The sequence below is a fragment of the Heliangelus exortis genome, chromosome 2, assembly GCF_036169615.1.
Source record: "Heliangelus exortis chromosome 2, bHelExo1.hap1, whole genome shotgun sequence".
NCBI classification, from domain to species: domain Eukaryota; kingdom Metazoa; phylum Chordata; class Aves; order Apodiformes; family Trochilidae; genus Heliangelus; species Heliangelus exortis.
Window position 1 is genome coordinate 86,745,981 of NC_092423.1, and position 22,599 is coordinate 86,768,579.

A 22,599-nucleotide genomic window follows, 5' to 3' on the forward strand; every position below is an offset into this window, starting at 1 on the left:
CCGGCGGGAGAGGCTGCCCTCGCCCTTGATCTTCGCCCCAGCAGAGGCCCTGCCTCACCCCAAGGGCAACGGGGAGGGAACAGGAACAGCAATGTGGAGACGATGGAAAAAAAGGCTTCAACGTATTCTGCTTTATTGTAACCTTTTTAACGAGCTATGAAAACGTATTTCTTCCCCTCTTAACAACAGCCAGTGTTCTTCCTATAAACCAAGCCAGTCATGCTCTAGTCCCCTTTCCCCTCCCACTCTAGTGCTTCCACCTAACACGCTTCGTCCAGTCCAGTCCAGTCCCAGTGTTTCTGTGCCTCACACCAGGGAGCTATGTGAGGGAAATACGGTGTTTGCAATTGCTCTGGCCCCCACCAGCAACCTTCCAAGCATTTCAGTTTTTCTAATATTAATTTTTTCCAACAGGCAGCATTCAGCAGTTGAGGAAAAAAAAAAAAAAAAACCTGTCAAAAATTAACAAGCGCTCAGTTCAATAGCAATCTGCATGGTTACACTTAAATCCTTCCAAGCGCTCAGTTCAATAGCAATCTGCATGGTTACACTTAAATCCTTCAATAACTGGAAGTTATTCACCAAAAAGCTGCGAGAAACTGCTCTTTTGATGCTTTTCAAGTTACATCTTGTCACTACAGCACACTAAGATCCCAGTCTGCTGAGATTTAAGATTTAGGCTAATCTTCTGCAAAAATGCCCTGTGGTTACTCTAAGAGAAAAGGTAGTTATGAAATACACACATAAAACATCACAAAAATGGCACCAGAAGTTCCAGAGACAGTAGAGATTAATTATTGAGAATGACAGTAGACATTAATGATTGAGAATATATTCTGTTCCTGGTATATTCGGGAGAAAGTAAATGAAGAATTATCTTGTTTCCTTCAATAAAGCAAATGTATGATCATTTTTACAATCTGAGCTTTTTCCTAAAGTTACAATTACTACTGCATCATTTTCTTAAATTTTACTTAAAATCAGCAATTATGATACACGATTTTAAGTCCCCATATCATAAAATCCAGCATCTCAGTCTTGCCTAAGAACACTGCAATGCACCTTTTGTTCTGAAAATATGGAAATAACGATACAAATAAAAGCACTAATTATATACATAGTAGCATATTCAAAAAAATACAAATACAAGACTTTGATCACTTTATTTAGACACATTTTGTGTTTTCAGTTTGGACAGATGGGTGAAAGAACAAACTGTCCAGCATTCCATTTTCGTAATTGTACAGTAAGCCACAGCAGAATACAAGCTGGAGAAAAGTTTAGTCACCATTTGCCATTAACTTGGTAGTGACAGTACTATTTTGATGTGCTTGAGCTATGCTTATGTACACTAACCCCTCTGGGAGAGGACTGCAAGCTGAAAGTTACTAATATGAGCGAATAGCAGGCGGCACAGTTGAGCAGTCTTCTTCATTCAAAGTTCTGTCAATCACAGGTCGGTACTTCAAGGTTACCTAAAGTGAAAGAGAACAAAGAACTTAAACAAACCTCTTGTATCTAAACAAAGCAGCCTAGCTAACTGAGTAACACAGAAAACAGAGTTACTCCACTGATATTGACCTAATTTCTCCATTGTTCATTTCTCTCCATAGAAAAACTGAAGGAGAATACGTTTATAATGGATCTTAGGAAAAAGTTTTTCAGTAAAGGGTGGTGAGACTCTGGAATATATTGGCCAGATAAGTTGTGGCTGCCCCATCCCTGGAGGGGTTCAAGGCCAGTCTGGATGAGGCTCTGAGCAACCTGGTCTAGATGAGAGGCATCCCTGCCCATGGCAGGGAGGGTGGAGTAGATGGTCTCTTCCAACCTAAGCCATTCTATGATTCTATTTAAAGAACAGTAATCTATAAGAAACATGTAAGTTCCAACAAGTCACCAATGACTGAATTCATTAAAGGCAAAGCCTAGCCAATAAACTTATCAGAAGACTATTTTTAAAAGGCCTTTCAGACAATACTGAGTTTTGGCTGAGATTGGTAGTTCCTAGTTCTTAAAGGCTATTAAGACTGCAGTCACAGTGGTTGAGACTGAACTGTGCCAATATCTTTTGGGCTACAGCAGCTGTTCAAGAAATGAAGTGTTCACATGTGTCCTCAAATCAGATTCAAAGAAGCTGCAAAGAGGACAAGGGAAACAGAGGACTCAGAGAATGGGACACAAAAGAAAAAACAACACTCAAAATTTTAATAGGGTCAGGTTTTAGTTCTATCTTTGAAATACCATAAAAACCATATGCTAAACACCAACAACAGGTTTTGCCACCACCAGGGGAAAAGAAAAAAGCCTTCACATTAGAGAGGAACAGCGTGTGGGAAAAAACAAGTCCAGTTGAAATTGCCAAGGCATCCCCCAAAAATCAATAGTAGCTTTTCTCAGTTATGCCTAGTGTGCAACAACAGATGTATGATCTCAAGAGCTGCCTTCAACAGCAGTTGCCTGTTGACAGTGAGAAAGACCCTCAAAGCATCAGGCTCAACATACCTTCCCAGATGGGACATCCACATAGGAAAGGGTGTGCTTTCTCCAGTGCTCTTCAAAAGGCTTCTGCTGTTGGCCTTGCAGTGGCTTAGAATAGTCATATTCATCTATCCGTAACTAAAAAGAACATTAGGTTAGTGTAGACCAAAAGTTACACCTGCTAATCACTTAATGAATGCACCATTAGTTGCATTACAACTGTACTGCAGTGTCTCCTAATAGCCAAACTTTATCTTAACATTGCCCATGCCAAATTTTAAAGCCCCTGTTAAGCATCAGTGTTCTGTTTCAAATCCTGTTTATTACATCATTATTATAGTCATAGTTTAGACCTCTCTAATCCTTGCAACGCATACAGGGACCTCCTCTTCTCTCAAGGTCATTACCCAATTTTGCATATGTTGATTATTTTCTGTATAACAAGTTAGAACAGATAAAACAGCAGATGGGACACCAAACAAATGCTACACTGATATTAACTCAAGACTTTGAAGACTTGATATAGAAGAAATTACAACTTCTAAATAATCTGATGCTACATACAAGTAAACTCAATCCTAAGTCCAGGTCACAGAAAATATTCGTACCTTGTAGTCTTCTCTGGCATGAGCACCCCGGGACTCTTTGCGAGCCTCAGCACCATAAATAGTTTGTAGAGCACAAAGCATCAAGTTCTGCAGTTCGAGGGTCTCCACCAAGTCAGTATTCCACACAATACCTAGTAAAATATTAAAATACTATGGAAGATGTCCTAGAAACAAGTTAAAACCTCCATTTACTTCTGCCCTATTGCTTGTACTTACAACTGAACTAGCCAATGCTAGTACTCTGCAGTTCTGTGTCACTCAGCCTGCAAGGCTCAGTACTAATTAGTAAACCCCAACAATATAGTAAATTTTGCAGAAATTCAACAGTTCTACCAGGTGTTGCTGTTGTGTATGTACTACTGATACAAAATTACATCATAAATTCTTGCCTGCTTTAATGTTATACATCTACCTCAGTCCCCATACCTCACTGTGGATAATAAAATCTGGCTAGATGGTCTTTAAGTAGGATCCCAGCAGAAGGAAGGCTTTCCCTTCCTTCCCATCCTCACAGAAAGAAAAAAAAAAATAAAAACCACACCAAAAACCAACCACAACATGCCATAGACAACACCTATCTATACTTATATCATTTAAGCATCTCAAAGTTGGACTCAAATTCAAGTACATGAATGTATCTTCAATTTGATCCCTATATTCTAAGCTATTGTAACAATCTTCTTGATGCTGTCCAAGAAAGACTGATTTACTTTCAGTGTTAGGATTCATGTCCAATAGCAGTAGTTGGAGAAAAATACACTAGTTGGAGACTGAACAAAAGGTACATGCTCAGTTGTACTTAATTAACCAAGACAATTCTTGGATACACTGCAAGACATGGCAGAATCTGTATGCAGAGTCCTCTGTTCAGCTGATGAAAAATGAGTATTCAGCCCATGAAGACTCTTGCCACCTTTCTGCAACTCCCTGGACTTTTCAGAAGACACCTGCAAAGTTCATCTTAGTATTTGAACAACTTCATATTGCATTCTGAGAGAAGAGCAGTTAGTACCTTATACTGTTATATCTGATTGCAGTCTCTGTTTCTTTGAAAGTGTGCAACCAGAAAATGACCAGCAAGATCAAGCATTTCGCTGCTTACCATGTTTAGCAAGTAGGGCTTTACAAAATATTTTGGAAGATTCAAAACATTCTATAGCCCAAGTCTCAAGAAACATATAAGCAGGTTTACAGGAGGAAAGCACAAAACACTTTTCCCAGAGAGTAGTCTGGCTAAGGCATATTCTTTGCTATCAAATTACCTCTGTCAAATGTCTTTAGATGAGCCAGATCACCATAAATTTGGCTAAGTTTTTCACAACCTTCTTGGAGGACAGAACCAGTACGAAACACAGCAGCATGGTTTTGCATTGTCTGCAAGACAGTAAAACAAAAACAGTTTCAGATGCTGCATATGCATAACATCCCACGTAACTCCTTTAGTTCCAACACAGCTTTGTATGGAGCTGTTTTGACTCCAAACACATCTTCAACCTCAAGAAAAAGGAAAAACATTCTTCTGTCCACCCCAGATGAAACTTCACTGTATTATACGTAGGTAAATTACCCAAAAGGAGTAGTTATGGAGGAAAGAAGAAACTAACAGCACAGATATACCCTTTACTGTGCTCTTCTCACACGTACCTTCTGCATGTTAAGTCGCACTTCTGAAGTTCTTATGGTTCCATTAGCAAACCTCAATTTGTCAAGATTAGCAACTGACTCTTCACCAGCATTTGGCTTAATGGAGGGAACTGGCTCTCCTAATAAGAAAATTTCAGTAAAGTTAGTAGGTGACTGAATTTGGTTTCCAGTTTCATAGCCTAGCAACTATTAAAAGTTAAGCCTGACTAAAACCCAATGTGTTTTCCTCCTCTGAGGTATACACAATTTAACTGTAATTTTTCCTGAACTACCAACCAATACTATCCCTACACTTGAAAATAAAGTTCTCAGTGGAATATATAAATCACATTCTTTCCTGTGACAGATGGAGGGCAATTTACAGGTTTGGATAAATTCTGCTGTTAATTCCTTAAAAACAGCACTTCACGCAAATTCTTCTGAACTATGAAATAATGTTGTGTCTTCTTACCATCTTCTTCCATACTTTGTCTCCTCAACCTCAAACCTTCTCTTGGATCCCTTAAGGGACCAGGGAGCAGTCAACAAGCTTGGCAGTTACATACCAGCATCTCGCCAGCACCTTTCATTTCTCACGTAGCTTTGCATTCAAACCAATAAAAGCCAACAAAGGAGCCAGACTGATCGAAATAAATGTTTGCACAACACTGCTAGACCCAAACTGATTCCATCAGGAACCAGCACTCTTCACTTCGTGCAGAGTCAGGCTGAAAAAAAGCCTTACTAATTTGGACATAAACCAATGACAAAACAGATGACTACTTCTGGACTTGAGCTGCTCTAGCAATGTAACTTTCTCTCAGTATTTTGTTGTTTTTTTCAGCTCTGTAACTGTAGCCAAACCAGATGATTTAAAAACAACATTCAACAGTGATAATTCATATATAGGGGGTTAGATGCTACTATTTTAATTATCTACCTTTCATAAAAGGCATAAACACTATTTCTGCCTTTTCTAACAAATAATCTATGTAAGTGTCCTAGTTTGAGCCAGGATAAAGGTGATTTTCTGTCTTGTACTTTCGCTTTCAGCTAAGTCTCCTGTAAGTAGCTGCACTTGCTGAAATTAACAGCAAGTTTCTCAGTCAGCATCTGCATCTGGGACTGATAACGCCCGATGTTTATGGTTACAGCCAGAGAATGGTCTGCAGAACCAAGGCCACTGCTCAGCTCTGAGGAACATTTTGGCCTCTGGAAGGAGAGGAGTAAAAAGGTCACACCTGCACCCCTCCTTTTGGAAGGAACGGACAAGAGAAATGGCCAAAATTGATCAGAGTATTCCATCCCATACATATCATATTCAGTATAAATTTGAGGGATCACAAGGGTCGAACCCCTTTCTTCCCTTCCTGCTTCCCCTTCTTCGCCTGTCCCTGTCTGCTTTGGCATCCTGGGAGGATTCCATCCGTTCGTCTGCCTGTGGTCCTGATCCATGCCAGCCCATATCTGTGTGTTCCTGCCTCCAGCTCCCAACTGCTGCCAACTCCAGGAGTCCAGCCTGGACTTTCCCAGGGCTGCCCTGCAGCCTCGGTGGTGATGTGCGAGTTATTGGGGGGTGGGGGGAAGGAACGTGGTGTCAATTTTCCTGTATATTGGTATACATTTAGTAATTTCTCCTGTTTATCATTACTGTTTTATTAAAGCTGTGTAGTTTAGTTTCCAACCCATGGGTCTCTCTCCCTTATTCTCTCTCCTTCCCTTATATGGGAGGGGAGGGGGATGAATAGAGAGCATTTGTCATCTGTCAGTTTAATTGCCAGGCCAGTGTTAAACCATGACAGCCTAGCACTCTGAATTTGAATTAGATAGCAACAACTCTTTGTTGGGCAGAACTGAAATCATAAAGGCAAATGTCCCCAAAAAAGCAAGACAAACTTTGAGACTTACCAGGCTTGCATGTCTGTGCAATAGTAAGGGCACAAGCACGACCAAACACCACCAAATCCAGAAGTGAATTTGCTCCAAGACGATTTGCACCATGGACAGATGCAGAGGCTGCTTCCCCACAAGCATATAAGCCAGGTACCACTTTATCCTCACCGTTCACATGAGTGATCACCTATCATTTCAGACAGTCAATTAATGCTCATTTCTTATACAGTTTATAAGGGTGTAAACATCCTTATTTGCTAAAGCCACGTCAGACATGACAGCAAATTCATTTTACATGTTTCTTGGAACTCGCATCTCCAGATGAACTGGAACATGGCTCTTAAGTTATTTACAAAACCAAACCAGATTGTTTAAATACTCTGGCACCATTATTACAATACTAATAAGCTAATGTTATTCATCATCCCTACATTTATGGAAAATAGTTAATGATTTTATATTTGGAAAATTATTTCCTATTACCAGGATATGGAAAAAATATCCTACAAATGATCTATTATTTACCTGTCCCTTGTAGTTAGTAGGAATACCTCCCATATTATAATGTACAGTAGGCAGAACAGGAATAGGCTCTTTAGTGACATCAACTCCAGCAAATATCATAGCTGTTTCTGAAATTCCTGGAAGACGAGTTGCTAGCTGCTGTGGTGGTAAGTGGTGCAATTGCAAGTACACATGGTCTTTTTCAGGACCACAACCCCTTAAAAAAAAAAAAAAAAAGAAAGAAAGAAAAGAAAAGTCAGCAATGGAATACAAAACAGGAATTCCACAAACACAAGGAGTATTTCTAACTAGTTTGTTTCATTTGTGAAAAAAATTAGCTTTTAATTTTTTTCAAAGGTTTTCTGACAAAATGGAGCATGGTTGCGGGGTTGCTAAGACTACCAAGCCTAGCAGAACTGAAGTGTATTTTTCACCTCAGCTTTCTTTTCACAATAGTTCAGTCTTTAAGACTTTAAATTACTATATCACCACAGAAATATATAAAAATCGAAGATAACTAATCAAAAGAAGAGAGCACCAAGTTATTTCCATTGTTTGAAGTAAGAACATATAAATTAAACTTGTCTGAACAAGTATAGCTAGAGGCACTAAATTCAAACAGGAGACTCCTAACATCTTGTGTTCCCTTTCAGTATCATTAAGAACTAAGAAGCAGTATTTCTGCCCTACATGCAGTGTTCAGCTAACAGTTATTAAAAATCACTCTCATGAATTATAAGGCAGCTATCAAATTAACTGTTGTACTGTATACAGTCTAACACAATTAAGCATTTACTCTGTAGCATCATTAAGAGTATTTAACTAACCTTCCTTCGCGGATTTCTATGGTCATAGAACGAGATACTACATCCCTGGAAGCCAGATCCTTAGCAACAGGTGCATATCTCTCCATAAATCTTTCACCCTGACTGTTAATTAGAATACCCCCCTCTCCACGACATCCTTCTGTTATGAGGCAGCCAGCCCCATAGATACCTGTAAATAAAGAAAATAACCATTAAATGAGATATTGTTTTAGCAGTCTCTTATTCAGGACAGCAAGGACTGAATAAACAAGGTGTTATTAAAATAATCCAAACAACTCACAAGAATAGATTTTATTCCACCGTAATCATATCAGAAACAAATGCTGCTATTCCTTTCACACACTATTCCCAAAAGGTGAGCGAGTTAATTAGGAACACTCGTGGTATCTATAATATTAGAAGAGCTTTTCACCCACCCATATGTAAGGAGGCTTTAAAAAAACTTTGTAGACCTTCAGCACTTACTTTGCTCAAGATTTTTAAATAAACTGGAAGTTAATCATCTCAAATCCAGTTTGCTCATCTTCATTCCCTTCTCCTGTGCTTAAGCAGTACCTGATGGCTTCAAATTGCATGGAATGTGAAAGCTTTACCTAGCAAGTCTTACATTCCTACGCAGAAGGGAGGTCTAACTGTTAGCCTTCAGCATTGGTCAGCATAGAAAATAATGCTAACCAACCCACGCACTTGATAAGTATGTTAAAAGCTTTGGAATTATCAGACAAGTAATTAAGCATCTTTGACTTTAAAAGCCTTAGCTAAGTCAAATGAACACTGGCTCTCTTTATAACTGCTATGTAACACTATAAAATTAAGTGAATAATAAAAAGTCACTTATCAGAAGTTGAGAATTAGTTTAGCTATATATATATATATATATAAAAAAAACTTTGTTTGTGAACACTGTTGTCTATAGTTAATATACTCCTCCTGTCCTATAAAACTGCAGTCCTAAACATATGCCTTTACTTCAACTGCCCCACTTCCACAGAAGGTTCTAGCATGTAACTCCCTAACATTTGCACCTATCTACCATCAAACCATTTAATAATTTAAAGACAAGAGGGAATGTTAAGTTTAAGAACTGAAGTCATTTCAACTTGGAACTCATAAAATCTGTTACCATTGAGAAGATGGCATCTCAATATATTTAACACTGGTCTTTCAGTTAGAAGAGCACAGACCCCTCCCATACCCTAAGTCCTATTCTCAGATTTATATTCCACAGAAGTTGTAGACAAACCTGAATATCTGTCACAAGCAACTAATGAAATGCTGCAGAAAAGCACAAACTGACTTTAAAACAAACAAGATTTGTTCAATCATGTTGTAAGTATCATTTCATATTCTGTACCTGTAGGGTGAAACTGTACAAATTCCAGGTCCTGGCAAGGGAGACCAGCTCGTGTGACCATAGCAGTGCCATCACCCGTACTGGTATGAGCAGATGTACAACTGAAGTAAGTACGGCCGTACCCACTATAGGACACAAAAGTTAGCTGAGTTACCAGTGAAAGGCAAAAAATACAATATAAAAATCACCAGAACATACCACTCAACTACAATCTTTTCTTGTACAATACCAGAAATTGAGCAGTGTTAATAAGCAAGATGCTAAAGTTTTGCCATCTTCTGTACTAAGTTGAAACAAAAGAAAACAAAATTGGTATTATCCTGTTATGCTCTACCGTATTTGAAAATCAGCAGGTGACCCAAGGTCCAAGAAAAAGAATAACAATTCCAAAGCAGCACAGTTAGGTTAGTATCCAGAGCCTTTTCACCAGAAGAGTTAACTTCAGAAAGTTCTCCCAATCCAATTCCATTGTACTCCATTAAAATAATTTTTGGTAGTTTTATCAAAAACAGCGTATAACAATGGTTTAAGTCCTCAATATGGCGCTGATTTTATACTTTTAAATTTCAAAACTTAGTTGCCCAAAATTATCTATTAGAAGTGAATTCCTATGCCTAAAACAAGCATGTTAACTTCCAACATTACTGAGCACAGCAAATGTCCTCAATTTCAGGGCAAACTCAGAAGCCTCAAAATACTCGAGTATGAAACAGCCTCAGCTTTAACAAAGCCAAATTATATGTGCAACCAAACTCAGTATTTTGTTTATGCAATATATTTATGAACATCTGTCATACTGAAAGAGATGCTGCTTATTGCTGTTCAATGCATATAAAATTCTAATAAAGGTATACAAACTTTTGCAACCAAGTAATGTGAAGTTACATTTATACAAAAATTTCATCCTACAATGAAACATATTACTGAGTACTGCTTAATGTAATATATTCTCCCAAATTTTGAAAGAAGTTGTTTCCCACAGGAAACTCAAAACCCTACAGAAAGATACACACATTGGAAGCATTGCAACAGCATCTGCTTTAACTTGCACATTTAAAAAATACTAGCACCACACATTTCACCTGTATGCCTTTGCTCTCAAATTCCAAATTAAAATTCATGCTAAATTTATACTTGGTCACAAAATTAATAGGTGCCTTCTTTCAGAGGAAATGACTGAATTCAGTTACATTGGTTTTGATCAAAAGGGGGTAAATAGACAAAACATAAATTATGGTTCTCAAGCCAACATGTCTTCTCTGCAGCATGGATTCGAATACAAGTACACACAGACTTCCAACTAGGACTCTCAAGTTTCCATCATTCATAAACATTACCCAGTGACATTCATGACATTACCCAGTGGCAATGACAGTGTTCTTTGCTCTAAAACGATGTATAGTGCCATCTTCTATGCAAAGGGCAATAACACCACGACATTCTCCGTTTTCCATAAGTAGGTCCAATGCAAAATATTCAACAAAGTAGCTTGTATCATATCTTAGAGACTGGAGGAAAAAAAGAAAAAAAGGAACATTAAAAAAAAATAATCCAGAAATCAAAGTAACCTCTCCTCAAAACTGGCAAGGCATAAGGGCTGTATCATGATAAAAACAATCCCTACCAGCTCTCAGGGGAGCTGGCTTCCTCACAAATCTTTATAAAATTACCTAATGAAGCTATGCTACTTAAGGAGACACAAAACCACTTAGTTCTCAGAAGTCACAGCTAGTCAGCAAGACTTGTAATTTCCCTTTACGTTTGGCAACACTTTTAGTCAGCTGTGGTGCTTGGTACATGTACAAGCACGTTTTAACCTCCCACAGAGACGTGGAATATAGCTCCACAAGCCTATTACAACGGGCAGAGACAGCAGGCATCAAGCCAAACATTATTTCGTGCCCTCAAGGACCAAACTCATGTTTGGCAGCACTAAGCATTTGTAATGCAACAGCTTACAAAATGTGAACATGAAGGAGAGCAATTAGCTAGCTACCAACTAAATAAAAAACATTAGCTAGTAGGTACTTAATTTCAGGTTTCAAGTAGCTTACTACTTACTATTTTAAAATGACAAACTTTCTTCAAATAGGGTTTGTAAAATTGATATGATAAGAGGCTAGAACTCTGGTCACTTATTTGCCATAAAGCAAGCTCAGAAAGCCCAGTAGGCCTTCTTGCTTTTACACCTCTTGTTTCCCCCTGCACCCTGCTTGAAGAGGAGTGAAAAATGCTGCCTTGCGCCTCTTTTTTAGAGTTCCCCAATGCTGCTGTGTCAGATTTTTTACACAGTTTTTTTGGAAAGCTTTACACAAACTCTTTAAGTCTAGTCAATAGACACAAAGTATGAGAGTGAGGAACCACTACAGACCACAAAGCTAACAGTGTACACTAATTAACACCTGTTATTTTAATGAGAGACATGATAATAATAATCTTCCCACTTATTCTATTTCTGCATACTGACCAGAAAAAAAAAAAAAGCATCACCTAGGCTACCCCCTTCCACACTGCCTCAGGAGGGAAGAAAATCCAGAATTGTCATCAGCCATTCCCCTGGATTCCTCATTCATATGTCAACAGCTACACATTTTGTTTGGGTTTTGGGTTGGGTTTTTTTCTAACTCCAGGGGAAAAAAAAACCAAACGTTAATTGCAAATACAAAAGCCCAAACCATGTTTACTCCAAAGCTCCTTACCCTGCCATACAGAGTGTGTAGCAGTGAATGTCCTGTCCTGTCTGCAACACAACAGCATCTGTGAGCCTGTCCTCCTTTTCCAAACTGAAGACTCTGTCCACCAAATGCACGCTGATAGATTTTTCCTTCTTCAGTTCTGCTGAATGGCATCCCATAATTTTCCAGCTGTTGAACCCAAACACAAGCATCAAAAACTCCTGTGCATAATAACCCAACAAGTTATTTTACTATGTTCCCAGCAAGGAGACCTCTTTGGAAGGTAGTCTGTGTTACAAATATTTAGCACTGACATCAGCTCCAGTGAGTCTCACCTCTATCACTGCAGCTGGGGCTTGCTCGGTCATGTAGTGTATGGCATCCTGGTCACCCAGCCAATCAGATCCTTTCACTGTGTCATAGAAATGCCACCTCCAGTTATCATCCTCCATGTTTCCCAGAGCTGCATTGATCCCTCCCTGAAAATGAAAACCCATTTTCCTGGACTTACATTGCTGAGGTACAATTTCAGTAGTTTTTTTTTTTTCTCATTTTTCTTAAAAGTAACATACTACTCATGCCTCTGAGTACGAGAAATACAGTGAAGTCAGATTTAACGTGGCTGTGAAAAACCTGTGCAATATATCACTTTCACAGTGGCTCTTACCTTTTTCTGCTGAATACAGTGAAAAAGCACTGAATAGAATCTGAACACATATGGCCCTCCAAAATAGTGTCAACTAAATACACAATATTTATAAAAGGAAATGTGGCCTTGAAATGTATTATTTACATGCCTATCCAAATCAGCTCTGTGACAGCAACCATTACTTAAACATCTCTTCTACCTCATTTCTCACCTGTGCAGCAACAGTATGAGATCTGGTGGGAAACAGCTTTGTAACACATGCTGTATTAAACCCAGCCTCTGACAAACCAAATGCAGCCCGCAGGCCTGCTCCTCCTGCACCAACAACCACTGCATCAAATTCATGGTCCACTACTGGATACTGTGTAGAAATCTGGAAAAATAAATCAGTTTTGTTATCATCACAAGTATTTCAAGCTATGTCAAACTTAAGTTTTATGAAGATACAAGCAGTATAGGTTTAATGTCCTTAACAGATCCTTGATGAAAATGCTCCATCTGTTAGGTACTCTCTTGGATGGAAACTACCATTAAAAAAAGCCACACATTTCAGCAACTCAGTCTCACTATGTACTTGAACACAACACACCACTAAAAGCCAAGTACCTGGTTGCTTTGCCTACTCAAGCATTAAGTGTATTACCTACTCTGTTACTCAAGATATAAATAAATAAATACAATATAAATATATATAAATACATATAAATAAATATACGTATAAATAAATATATATGTATATATATGTATATATAAATATATGTATAAATAATATATATATAAATACAATATAAATAAATACAAACATACCGAACTGGAAACCTTTGTAGAGGCATTTTTCTTTCCATAGACAGTGAAGTGTAAATTGCGTGCGAGGGTCTGGCATGCTGCTGGCCACTGAGAAAAGAAGTCAAGACAACCATTACAGAACACAAGTTTCCACAAGGAAGACTTTCAGCATTCTTGGCTAACTTACAATTGTAGCAAAGCTTTACTTACCACTGCATGCACACAATACTGTACCAACATACTTTAAAGCTACATTCAATGCAATACTGGCTCTCCTATATTCATAGCCAGAAGAAATAAATAGTTTTGACTGGATGAGAGAACAGCCTGCAAGTAGGAGGGTGCCACAGACTATCTGTTGTTTACTTCATTACAGTGACCTCTCTGACCGATCTGAGGTGACACTGAACATGTTTGCAATTAATGCTGTAGTATTCTTTCATTTTTTTCAAAAGTAAACAAACATGAAATCAACTTTATGGAAACTACAAGATTAATGGAAAATACCTCTCGTGTCAAGCAATCCTAGAATTTATTATTTCAGGTTGTCAAAAGTAAAGAAGAAAAAAAAAGAGTGGTAGGGAAAGTCATTCCAGCTCATTGCTTCATAAGTCAGAGACATTTCTCTCTCATTCTCAATTAATTAGTGACCAATTTAGAACCACTTATTAATACGTAGATGAAGCACAAGGGCACAGTATTCCCCAGATGTAATGGTATTCCCTCTCCCAACATGTTCCAAATCAAAAAACCTCAGCACCTGAACCTACCCAGTATCCAGTCTTTGCTTTGATATGTTAAACCAATCTAAATTTTAGTCTCCAGCATATAGATCTGCAATGTCTTGGAAAACAGTATTCCTTCTTTACACCATTCAGAAAAATACCCCTAAATCAGCATGTATGATTGATGAGAACAGCAACAAAGCCACACCAGCGACTTGTGCAGTGACATTATTTCCCTATTTGAAAAATGCACTGGAGTGATATTTGTGTTTTCCAGCAACTGCTATTATCAAAATAGGCTGAACCATCAACGTTCAGCTTTTTAATATAATAAATAAGCAGGTCTTCCCTTCCAAGTCTCTTTCCCCATCCCTGAAGTGAACTACAGTAGTTTCCTCAATCTAGTTTCATCGCTTCTCATACTGGCTTCCTCAAATTATCTTCTTACATATCAGTGAATCTAATGTGTCATCATATTTGCCAACGTGTTTCTGCTTTTTACAGCTATCTTTAAATAAGATCAGTCTTCACAGCTATTCATAAGGACTTCTAGTACCTTCCTCCAGGCAGTTAGCCCCCACCCTTCCACCCTGCTGGGTTATGCTTTGGGGAAATTCCATTGCCCATCTTAGCCCCTGAATCAATCATTATCTTTTAATATTTCACATTCAGAATACAATCAACTAGTTCACTGACAGCCAAATGAAACTCAAATATCAGATGTAACTTACCCGCAGAACAGCACTGCCAGCAATCACAGCTCAAGCTAAAATGGGGTATCCTCTCTGCAGCAAAACTGCTTTCAGAGGCCTGAGTGCAACTGAAGTTATAAAAGCAGACCTCCAATTGGGACACAGCAGGCTACACTACACAGGTTAGATGTAGCAGCTGTGGATTTTCTAGCCTATACACCTGCTGCCTGTTTCTGAACTATTGCTCCAGCAGCAGTATTGCTGTTTTGCTGCAATAAATTATTTCTTCGTGGCAAGCAACTTATGCAATTTGTTACTGCATAAAGTAATTTTTAAATTAAAAGAAAATGTAAAGACAGCACAAAACAAACAGGTTTGTACATACTTAGTATTGCTTAAAGTGCAAATGACTGAAGGGAGAAAACAACCCAAACAAAAACTCACACACAAAGAAAAGGCCAAGAGCTCTTAATTGTGGTTATTCCCTAAAGCCCCAAAATAAACTGACCCTTTTTTTTCTTCTGTCCAGGCAACTCTGCCACACTGCCTTGAAACTGATTGCCTTTAAAAAAAACTGTGTTATTTTCTGAAGTTGCTATAAACACAGTTATCGAGCATATTTTGCATTAAAGGACTCTGTAAGTACATTACATTAAAAAAACAACAAAACCACACCACTGCTTAGCAGATTACTTTTCTTTTCACATTCAAGCTTCTGCAAAAGTTTTCAGAACTGCTATTCCCATCCACATACACGTTTTTGTAACAGCAATACATAAGAATTTCTGTTGCCATTAAGTTTTATTCACAAGGAATCTGAGCATAATTCCAAAAAGCAGAAAAAGATGTTGCACTAAAATTGAAGGAAACAGTGACCACAGTGTTACAAATTGTTATGCCAGCAGGAATATCATGACCCTTACAGAATTAAAGGTCCAAACAGCGCTGGTTCACTGTGATTTAAAACGTCAAGCCCTTCTCCCTCTCAGTAGGTTTTCTTTCCTGCACCTGCATTATAAGAGAGGGACTACTGTAGCTACACTTCGATTGTTCTTTTCCCATGCATGTATTTTTTGAAATCCCAAACTCCCTATGGACACACAAGTCCATACACTGGAGAGAAACTGCGAACTCCCACTTCAACCTCGGAACAAAACAAACTTTGACCAGAGACGGATAACAGAAGAACTGATACAAAGCTGTCCGACCTTTAAGAAGCACGTCCTGGAAACAAGTACTGGGCAGGTTCGGGGGACACTCAGATATAAACACTAGCTTCCTACGCAGGTCCAGAAGGAGCGACCAATAACCTTTGCGCCCCGGTGCTGGAAGGTGCTGAATGTTCAGCCTGGAGAAGAGGAGGCTCAGGGGAGACCTCATTGCTCTCTACAACTACCTGGAAGGAGGTTGGAGCCAGGGGGGGGTTGGTCTCTTTTCCCAGGCAACCCTCAGTAAGACAAGAGGGCATGGTCTTAAATTGTGCCGGGGGAAGTTCAGATTGGATATTAGAAAGAATTTTTTCACGGAAAGGGTGATCAGACATTGGAACGGGCTGCCCAGGGAGGTAGTGGACTGACTCTTCGTCCCTGAAGACATTTAAAAAGAGACTGGATGTGGCACTCAGTGCCATGGTCTAGTGACTGCAGCGGTAGTTAATCAAGGGTTGGACTCGATGATCTCTGAGGTCCCTTCCAACCCAGCCTATTCTATGATTCTATGTGCCAGACTCCTTCTGGGCCTTTCCCCGGCACATCCCGCACCGACTGCCTTCCTCTGCCCCTCAGGGAACCTGCTCCCGGCCTAAGGCTACGGCGTTTGCTTCCCAAACCAGGAGGAGCAGCCTGGTTATGCCGACAGTCAGTCACCTCCCAGAAACCTGCGCCGGGAGCCAAACAGCAAGGACAGCCACGCTCCGCAAAACAAACCGGAGGTACCGAGCCTGCCAAAGCGGCCCCGCAAGGCCCTGGCGCCCCAGCTACCCCAACACAAACACGGCTCCCTGCCTCGGGACGTGTGCTCCCCGGCCAAGGTCACGGGTCAGACAGCGGGACAGGGGCCGCCGCAAGCGGCCGTGCTCCACGCCGTAGGGAAGGAAGGACTGGCAAGGCTGCGGTAGACGCGCTCCATCCCCTCGGCTGAGGGAAGGAGGAGGAAGATGCGCGGAGCCCTCAGGCCCAGCCAGCCTGTGTCCCTCCCGAAGGGGCTTCTCCGCGCTAGCCCCTCGACCCAACCCTTTCCCTGACGCCGGCGGTAGGGCGCGGAAGGGCGGCGCAGGGCAGACCAGGGCGAGGACAGGCACTCACCCGAGCCGCCGGCCGCAGCCAGCGTTTCGCCAAGCTCCGCGAAGCCGCTACTGCCGCCGCCATTTCGCACGGACCCGGAGAAACCACCCAGGGCGCTTGCGCGAGGTGGCCGCTAACGGCACTCTTACCCGGCTCTGCGGGAGAGACCAATTGTGCTGAAAGAGGGGGAGGCTCAGGCTGAGCGAGTGACTGCGTGCGTGACTGCATGCGGTGCTACACCCCCCCCCCAAGCCTCCCCTTCGTCTTTTCATGGAGCAGGCTAAGGCAGATCCAGACGACGGGGAGCCCTTAGGGCTCAGGCGGTCCGTTTGTTGCCTCCTCAAGGTATCTCCCCCCTCAGTTATACTAATGGACTGGCCCGGGAGGGGGTGAGGCTGGCAGGTAAGTGACGGCGACTGCGCTGAGCTGCGGCTCCGCGCTCCAGGGCTGGCGGGTGGGGGCCCCTGCTCTGCGGTGTCAGCGTCTTGCCCCGCCGCGTCTCCTCTTCCCCCACCCCGGTTCGACGCTAGGCTGTAGTTCTGAGGGCTCTTCGAGTCCTTAGGGGCAGTGGCGGCATCAGCTAACGTGCCGCCAGCCGGGGAAGGGGGTGGGCAGCAACGGCGACAGCGCCGGGGCCCCGGGGAACTTCTGTTGTACGGTCCCGGCCTCGTAGTTACGGAGCAGGCCGGGAAGCCACTCGCTGGCCGAAAGTAAAGTTCCCTTGTAACGCGGCTTCCGTTTGAGTTTGTTGGGCAGAAATACCCTTCCGAAGTTGGCTGTTCTGTCCGAGTGAGAGGGTGTCTGTGGGGGCGGCCCTGTGCCTCTGTATGCCGCTTAGGGCCGTGTTTCTGTCTTGTGCATCAAAGGTGCCTTCATGAATAACTTAAATGACCCTCCCAACTGGAACATCCTGCCAAATCGACGAGAGTCTGGGGATGATGGCAGCAGATGGAACTACGCCTTGCTGGTCCCCATGCTGGGCTTGGCCGCCTTCCGTAAGTAGTGCCCTGCCTGTCCACTGGAGCTGGGGCACACGGCTGCTCTGGGGCAGCTCACCCCGTCCAGGCATTTCCTCTGGTCTGCTCATTTCTAATGTTATTAACAGTGATAGCTGTTGATAACCTTAAGGTACTGTCCATTTTTCACATATGGAATTGAATCTGCATTTAATAAGCTCTAATTTACAAAGCTTGCTCAAAAAAGTGGGCGTATGATGTGCTAGCGAATTCAAAAGTAACAACCCAGAGATGCTGCTGATGTATATTTGTTTATTGGGCCTGAAAAGTTCTTAGTGCCATTCCTGCATTGGATACCTCCAATTTATTTCCCTATAACTTTATTTTTTAATCCACTGTGTATATTAGCCATAAAAGACTAGGGAACATTTTGCTTTCAAGGAAACATCAGCATTTAATGCGACTTGCTGTGACACATGGTCTCACAGAAATACATTTTTTAGGACGTGTGAATAACACTGGGGAGCGCAGGAAAGAAAGTTTTCTACCACTTATTAACCTCTTTAGTGGCATAGTTAGTTAATTATACCCATCAGTGTTCTGTATGTTGTACCGGTGTCTGAAGTCTCATTTATATATGGTAGGTTGGATCTGGACCAGAGAATGTCAAAAAGAAATAGAAAGAGAAAAGAAAGAATATTATCAAAAACGGTCTTCTTTACAAAAAGACCTGGAAGCCAAATACCGGGATATAATCACAGAAAGTCGTCGCACGGTTGCTCATTTGGAGCTGGAGCTTGAAAAGGAACGCAACAGAACCCTGAGTTACCGGGAGGCCCTCGTGTCCCAGAGTCGCAAACTGGTGGAAGAAAGAAGAATCCTAGAACAGGAGCAGGAGAAGTTGGAGCGAGAAAAACAAGTCCTTTTGCACTCAGGAGCAGCAGGTAGCTTGTACCAAAGTTATCTGGCAAAGGAAGAAGAGTGGCAAAAGAGAGCCAAGGTTTTACTGAAAGAACTGGAAGAGGGACTTAAAGAAAGACAGGACATCTACTGCAGTCTGGTTATACCCAGAGGCCAGAGACTAGAAATAGAAAAAAATCTGCTTGTTAAAGCAGCAACTGATCCTGTTGCTATGGCTTTACATATGGAAAGTGGCTTAAAAGATATTTTCAAACACGACAACTATTGTGGCAATCTGCTGAACAGAAACAGAAGTCAAAACGGAAAACTTATGTGGCTGTATTTGAAATATTGGGAACTAGCTATTGAACTACAAAAGTTCAAGAGGGCAGAAAAGGCTATGTTGGGAAAACGATAAGTAGGGGAAGTAATGGGATTTTATGAGATCCACTGTGCATAGTAGAGACAATCAAAGTTGTGTACTTGAGCTGTTAAATTCTCCTACTGTGTTTCCATTTCTCCTCCTCACTGCACTTACATTTGCATGGGATGTGCAGCGTTGGTGCCTTTCCTTTCACTGTATCACCACAGATGCTCCAGTGAACTATGCATGCTCTTAAACTCTGTGGGTGTGTTTGTATTGCAGACTGCAGCATAGTCTAGAGGTATGCCAGCTTCCACAGGTATCTGATGCAGCAAAAGAGGACTCCATTTGAAGTGATTGACCTGGCTGATGGTCATACTCCATCAACAGAGAAGTGTGATTTGTATCCCCCAAGTGGGGTAGTGTTCCTTATCTCTGATGTTTTACCTGGTATCTCATGCTATGGGGTTTGTTACTTATTTTATTTTATGAATTTTTGCTTGTTTAAGCAAGACTGATTTTGAGGCAGATGTTTGGAAGGGACTGTGTTTGAGCAAAGTGCTTGTCCCATAAATTCTACATGTGTATATATGTACATATCTATAAATACATGTATGTGTGAATGTGTGTGCACATAAAGGTATGTGTTAGTATTCAGAGGGGGGCAATAGTATGATAATGTTTCAAATTAATCAGTCTTGCAATAGTCTTCCAGCTTTATATACAAATATTACTTTCCAAAGGAAAATCCAAAATATGCTACTTAAATGACACATAAAGGAAAAGATTGATGAAAGTCTCACTGGAGTTAGGAATCAATGCTGTAATATCCATGGAGATATGTTAGGAATACTTAGGGTTTTTTCCTTAGGGTTTTAGTTGTTAGCCGACAGTTTGCCTCCATTCTAGATGTCCCTGTGCTGCTGCCTTGTCACCCCACCACACTGGCTGTTACCTGGTCAGCTTGCAGGGACCTCTGTGGGTTACAGCCATTGCAGCTGGCTCTGTTCCTTGAACAGGTCTGGTTTGTTATCCACACACAGGAATGTAAATACAGCCTACACTGGGAGCCACTGCCTCCCTCCCTGACTGTTACTGTTCTTCCAGAACTGAAGTATCCTTTTCCACAACTCCTGAGTTTTGAGTGTGTGGTTCACCACTTCATGTCCGTGTGACCATGAATGCCTACAAATACTCAGCCTTTGCATACTTAAGAAAGGGAGCTTTTTGCTTTAGTTATCACAGTAAAATAAACAGATCTAGATAGTAACAATAATTTTAAAAAATACCCCAGTGCATTTCCATGTTTGGAATCCTGTAAAACTCTTGAGTATTCTTTGGGTCCTTGTAGTAGTAAAACTTTCTCAAATGTGCCATGTATTTTGCAAAATAACTTTTATCTTCTTTCTAATCCAGCCTTAGGCCTCAAAGGGGCAGTGTTGACCCTGTTGTTCATGACACGTGGTCTTCTCTCTTACTTGACTCTGATTAGTGTTGGTAGGTTGTCAGTTTAATTAGCAGTTTTGTATTTACTGATGGCTACACTTGACAAACACGTTTGCTCTAGGCAATCAGCTACTGCGTGGCCCAGAAGCAATCCAGCTAAGTGAAGGCCTGTCCCAGTTTTAACAGAGAACTCCAGCAGATGTGAGGTTTGCTTACTATTTCTGGCTTCGTTTCAGTCTGGGCATGGAAAACGGTGGATAAATCTTTTGAAGTAGTGTGTGCAACGTAATCCAGTTACTCAGCAAAAATGCTTAGCATGAAACAAAATCCTTAAGAGAATACATTTCCCAACTAAGTTTTTCAGTAGTGATTTTGCTCACCTTGGTGATACTAATTATATTGTTGTATTTGATTTATTAGTCTCTTATGTACTGATATTTTTGTATCAGTTGCAGTAGACAAGCAGACCTAAAAAAAAAAAAAAAATTATCAGGCCAAAATTTGTCTGGATGTTGAGTTGTATGCACAGTGGGAGATGAGAATGCAATTGAGTTGCCACTGGTGTGTGACAGCCTGAGCCAGGCTGCTGTAGCTGGCCATATGCACCTGCCATAATTGTCCAGTAGAAGAAATTAGTTTGAACAACTAATTAGCCCGTGTGTAATTCCTCCAGAATGTGGAAGGTATCTAACCACACATCTGTGGTGCATTTCATGTGTGCATACAGGCAGTTAGGCAACTCAGCTGGCAAACAGCAGCTGGTGAATCCATGTCATTGTATTCAAGACTCATGCCTTGACTGTACATATTCATTAGTTCTTAATGTTAAAAGATCAAACCTTTCATGCTTGTTCAGTTTCTTCATAGCTTGTCACTGACATCACTCAAAACGTTCAGAGAAAATGTAATCAAGATGATAAAATTTTTCCAATATAGATATATAAGTTGAAGCATCATATGCTCAATTGTACAGGGTTGGATGCAATGTAATGAAAGTTTGATAGTTGCTTTCACTTCTTTAGAAGTGTCAGCTACTTGTACAACTAATTGTTGAACTATTGTTCATAGACACCTTGAAGATCGGTACATTAGGACTGAAGAGTTATTGATAAGGACTTTTATAAGTGTGTAACTGGTTTAGAAGCACTGGTCCTGTTAGTTTCTACCAAAACTCATGTTTGTGGGTGTGTTACATATTTTTGAAATGTTCCCCTTTCATAAGTTGTTAGGTTGAGCATTCTATTGTGAGCTTTATCTTGCCCAATGACTATTGTTCTGGATTAGTTATTTGTTTGGAAATGCCCATATATATGTACAATGCAAAACTAACTTGTTTTCCAAATATATGCCAAACTTTTTTTTGTTATGAAACTGGTCACTCACCTGTTAAAAAAACAATATCACTTAATAAAGACTTACATATTGCAGTTTCATAACTTGAGCAAGGTGGGTGGGAGTGGAATTTGCTATTTCATCCCAGCTTTCTAAGCAAATTGCACAAATTTTATGGTTTTTACAAATTGAACAATTTTAAAATCAGCATTTGTTCATTAGCCAATGTGTGACAATGAGGCCTTATGGAATCACAGAATGGTTTGGGGTGGAAGGGACCTTAAAGACCATCCACTTCCAGCCCCACTGCATAGGTAGGGGCGCCTTCCATTAGACCAGGATGCTCAAGACCCCATCCAGCCTGGCCTTAAACACTTAGAGCAAGGGGGCAGCCACAGCTTCCTTGGGCAACCTGTGCCAGCGTCTCACCACCCTCACAGGAAAGAAGTTTTTCATAATGTCTAACCTAAATCTCCCCTCCTCAAGTTTAAACAACTTCCCCTTG

The 22,599-nt window shown here is 40.8% G+C and overlaps 2 protein-coding genes across 4 annotated transcripts; one reads left to right on the forward strand and one right to left on the reverse strand.

Annotated features, from left to right (window-relative positions):
* Nucleotides 1-1,144: 1,144 nt before the first annotated feature.
* Nucleotides 1,145-17,275, reverse strand: SDHA (succinate dehydrogenase complex flavoprotein subunit A). Its single transcript, XM_071736859.1, has 15 exons — nucleotides 17,118-17,275; nucleotides 13,419-13,505; nucleotides 12,823-12,984; nucleotides 12,298-12,441; nucleotides 11,987-12,151; nucleotides 10,647-10,795; nucleotides 9,288-9,412; nucleotides 7,934-8,102; nucleotides 7,128-7,323; nucleotides 6,618-6,789; nucleotides 4,731-4,849; nucleotides 4,349-4,460; nucleotides 3,087-3,217; nucleotides 2,503-2,616; nucleotides 1,145-1,475 (listed from the first exon to the last, which is right to left on the reverse strand). The coding sequence occupies exons 1-15, from the start codon at nucleotides 17,178-17,180 to the stop codon at nucleotides 1,389-1,391; spliced, it is 1,995 nt and encodes a 664-aa protein (XP_071592960.1). The 5' UTR covers nucleotides 17,181-17,275; the 3' UTR covers nucleotides 1,145-1,388.
* Nucleotides 17,276-17,476: 201 nt separating this feature from the next.
* CCDC127 (coiled-coil domain containing 127) lies at nucleotides 17,477-22,198 on the forward strand. Of its 3 annotated transcripts, none has more exons than XM_071736863.1 (3): nucleotides 17,477-17,498; nucleotides 17,963-18,091; nucleotides 18,697-22,198. In XM_071736863.1, the coding sequence occupies exons 2-3, from the start codon at nucleotides 17,971-17,973 to the stop codon at nucleotides 19,368-19,370; spliced, it is 795 nt and encodes a 264-aa protein (XP_071592964.1). In that variant the 5' UTR covers nucleotides 17,477-17,498; nucleotides 17,963-17,970; the 3' UTR covers nucleotides 19,371-22,198. The 3 variants fall into 3 exon arrangements, with proteins under 3 accessions (XP_071592964.1, XP_071592962.1, XP_071592963.1); XM_071736861.1 differs by lacking the exon at nucleotides 17,477-17,498 and adding an exon at nucleotides 17,522-17,614; XM_071736862.1 differs by lacking the exon at nucleotides 17,477-17,498 and adding an exon at nucleotides 17,688-17,806.
* The last annotated feature ends 401 nt before the right edge of the window (nucleotides 22,199-22,599 follow it).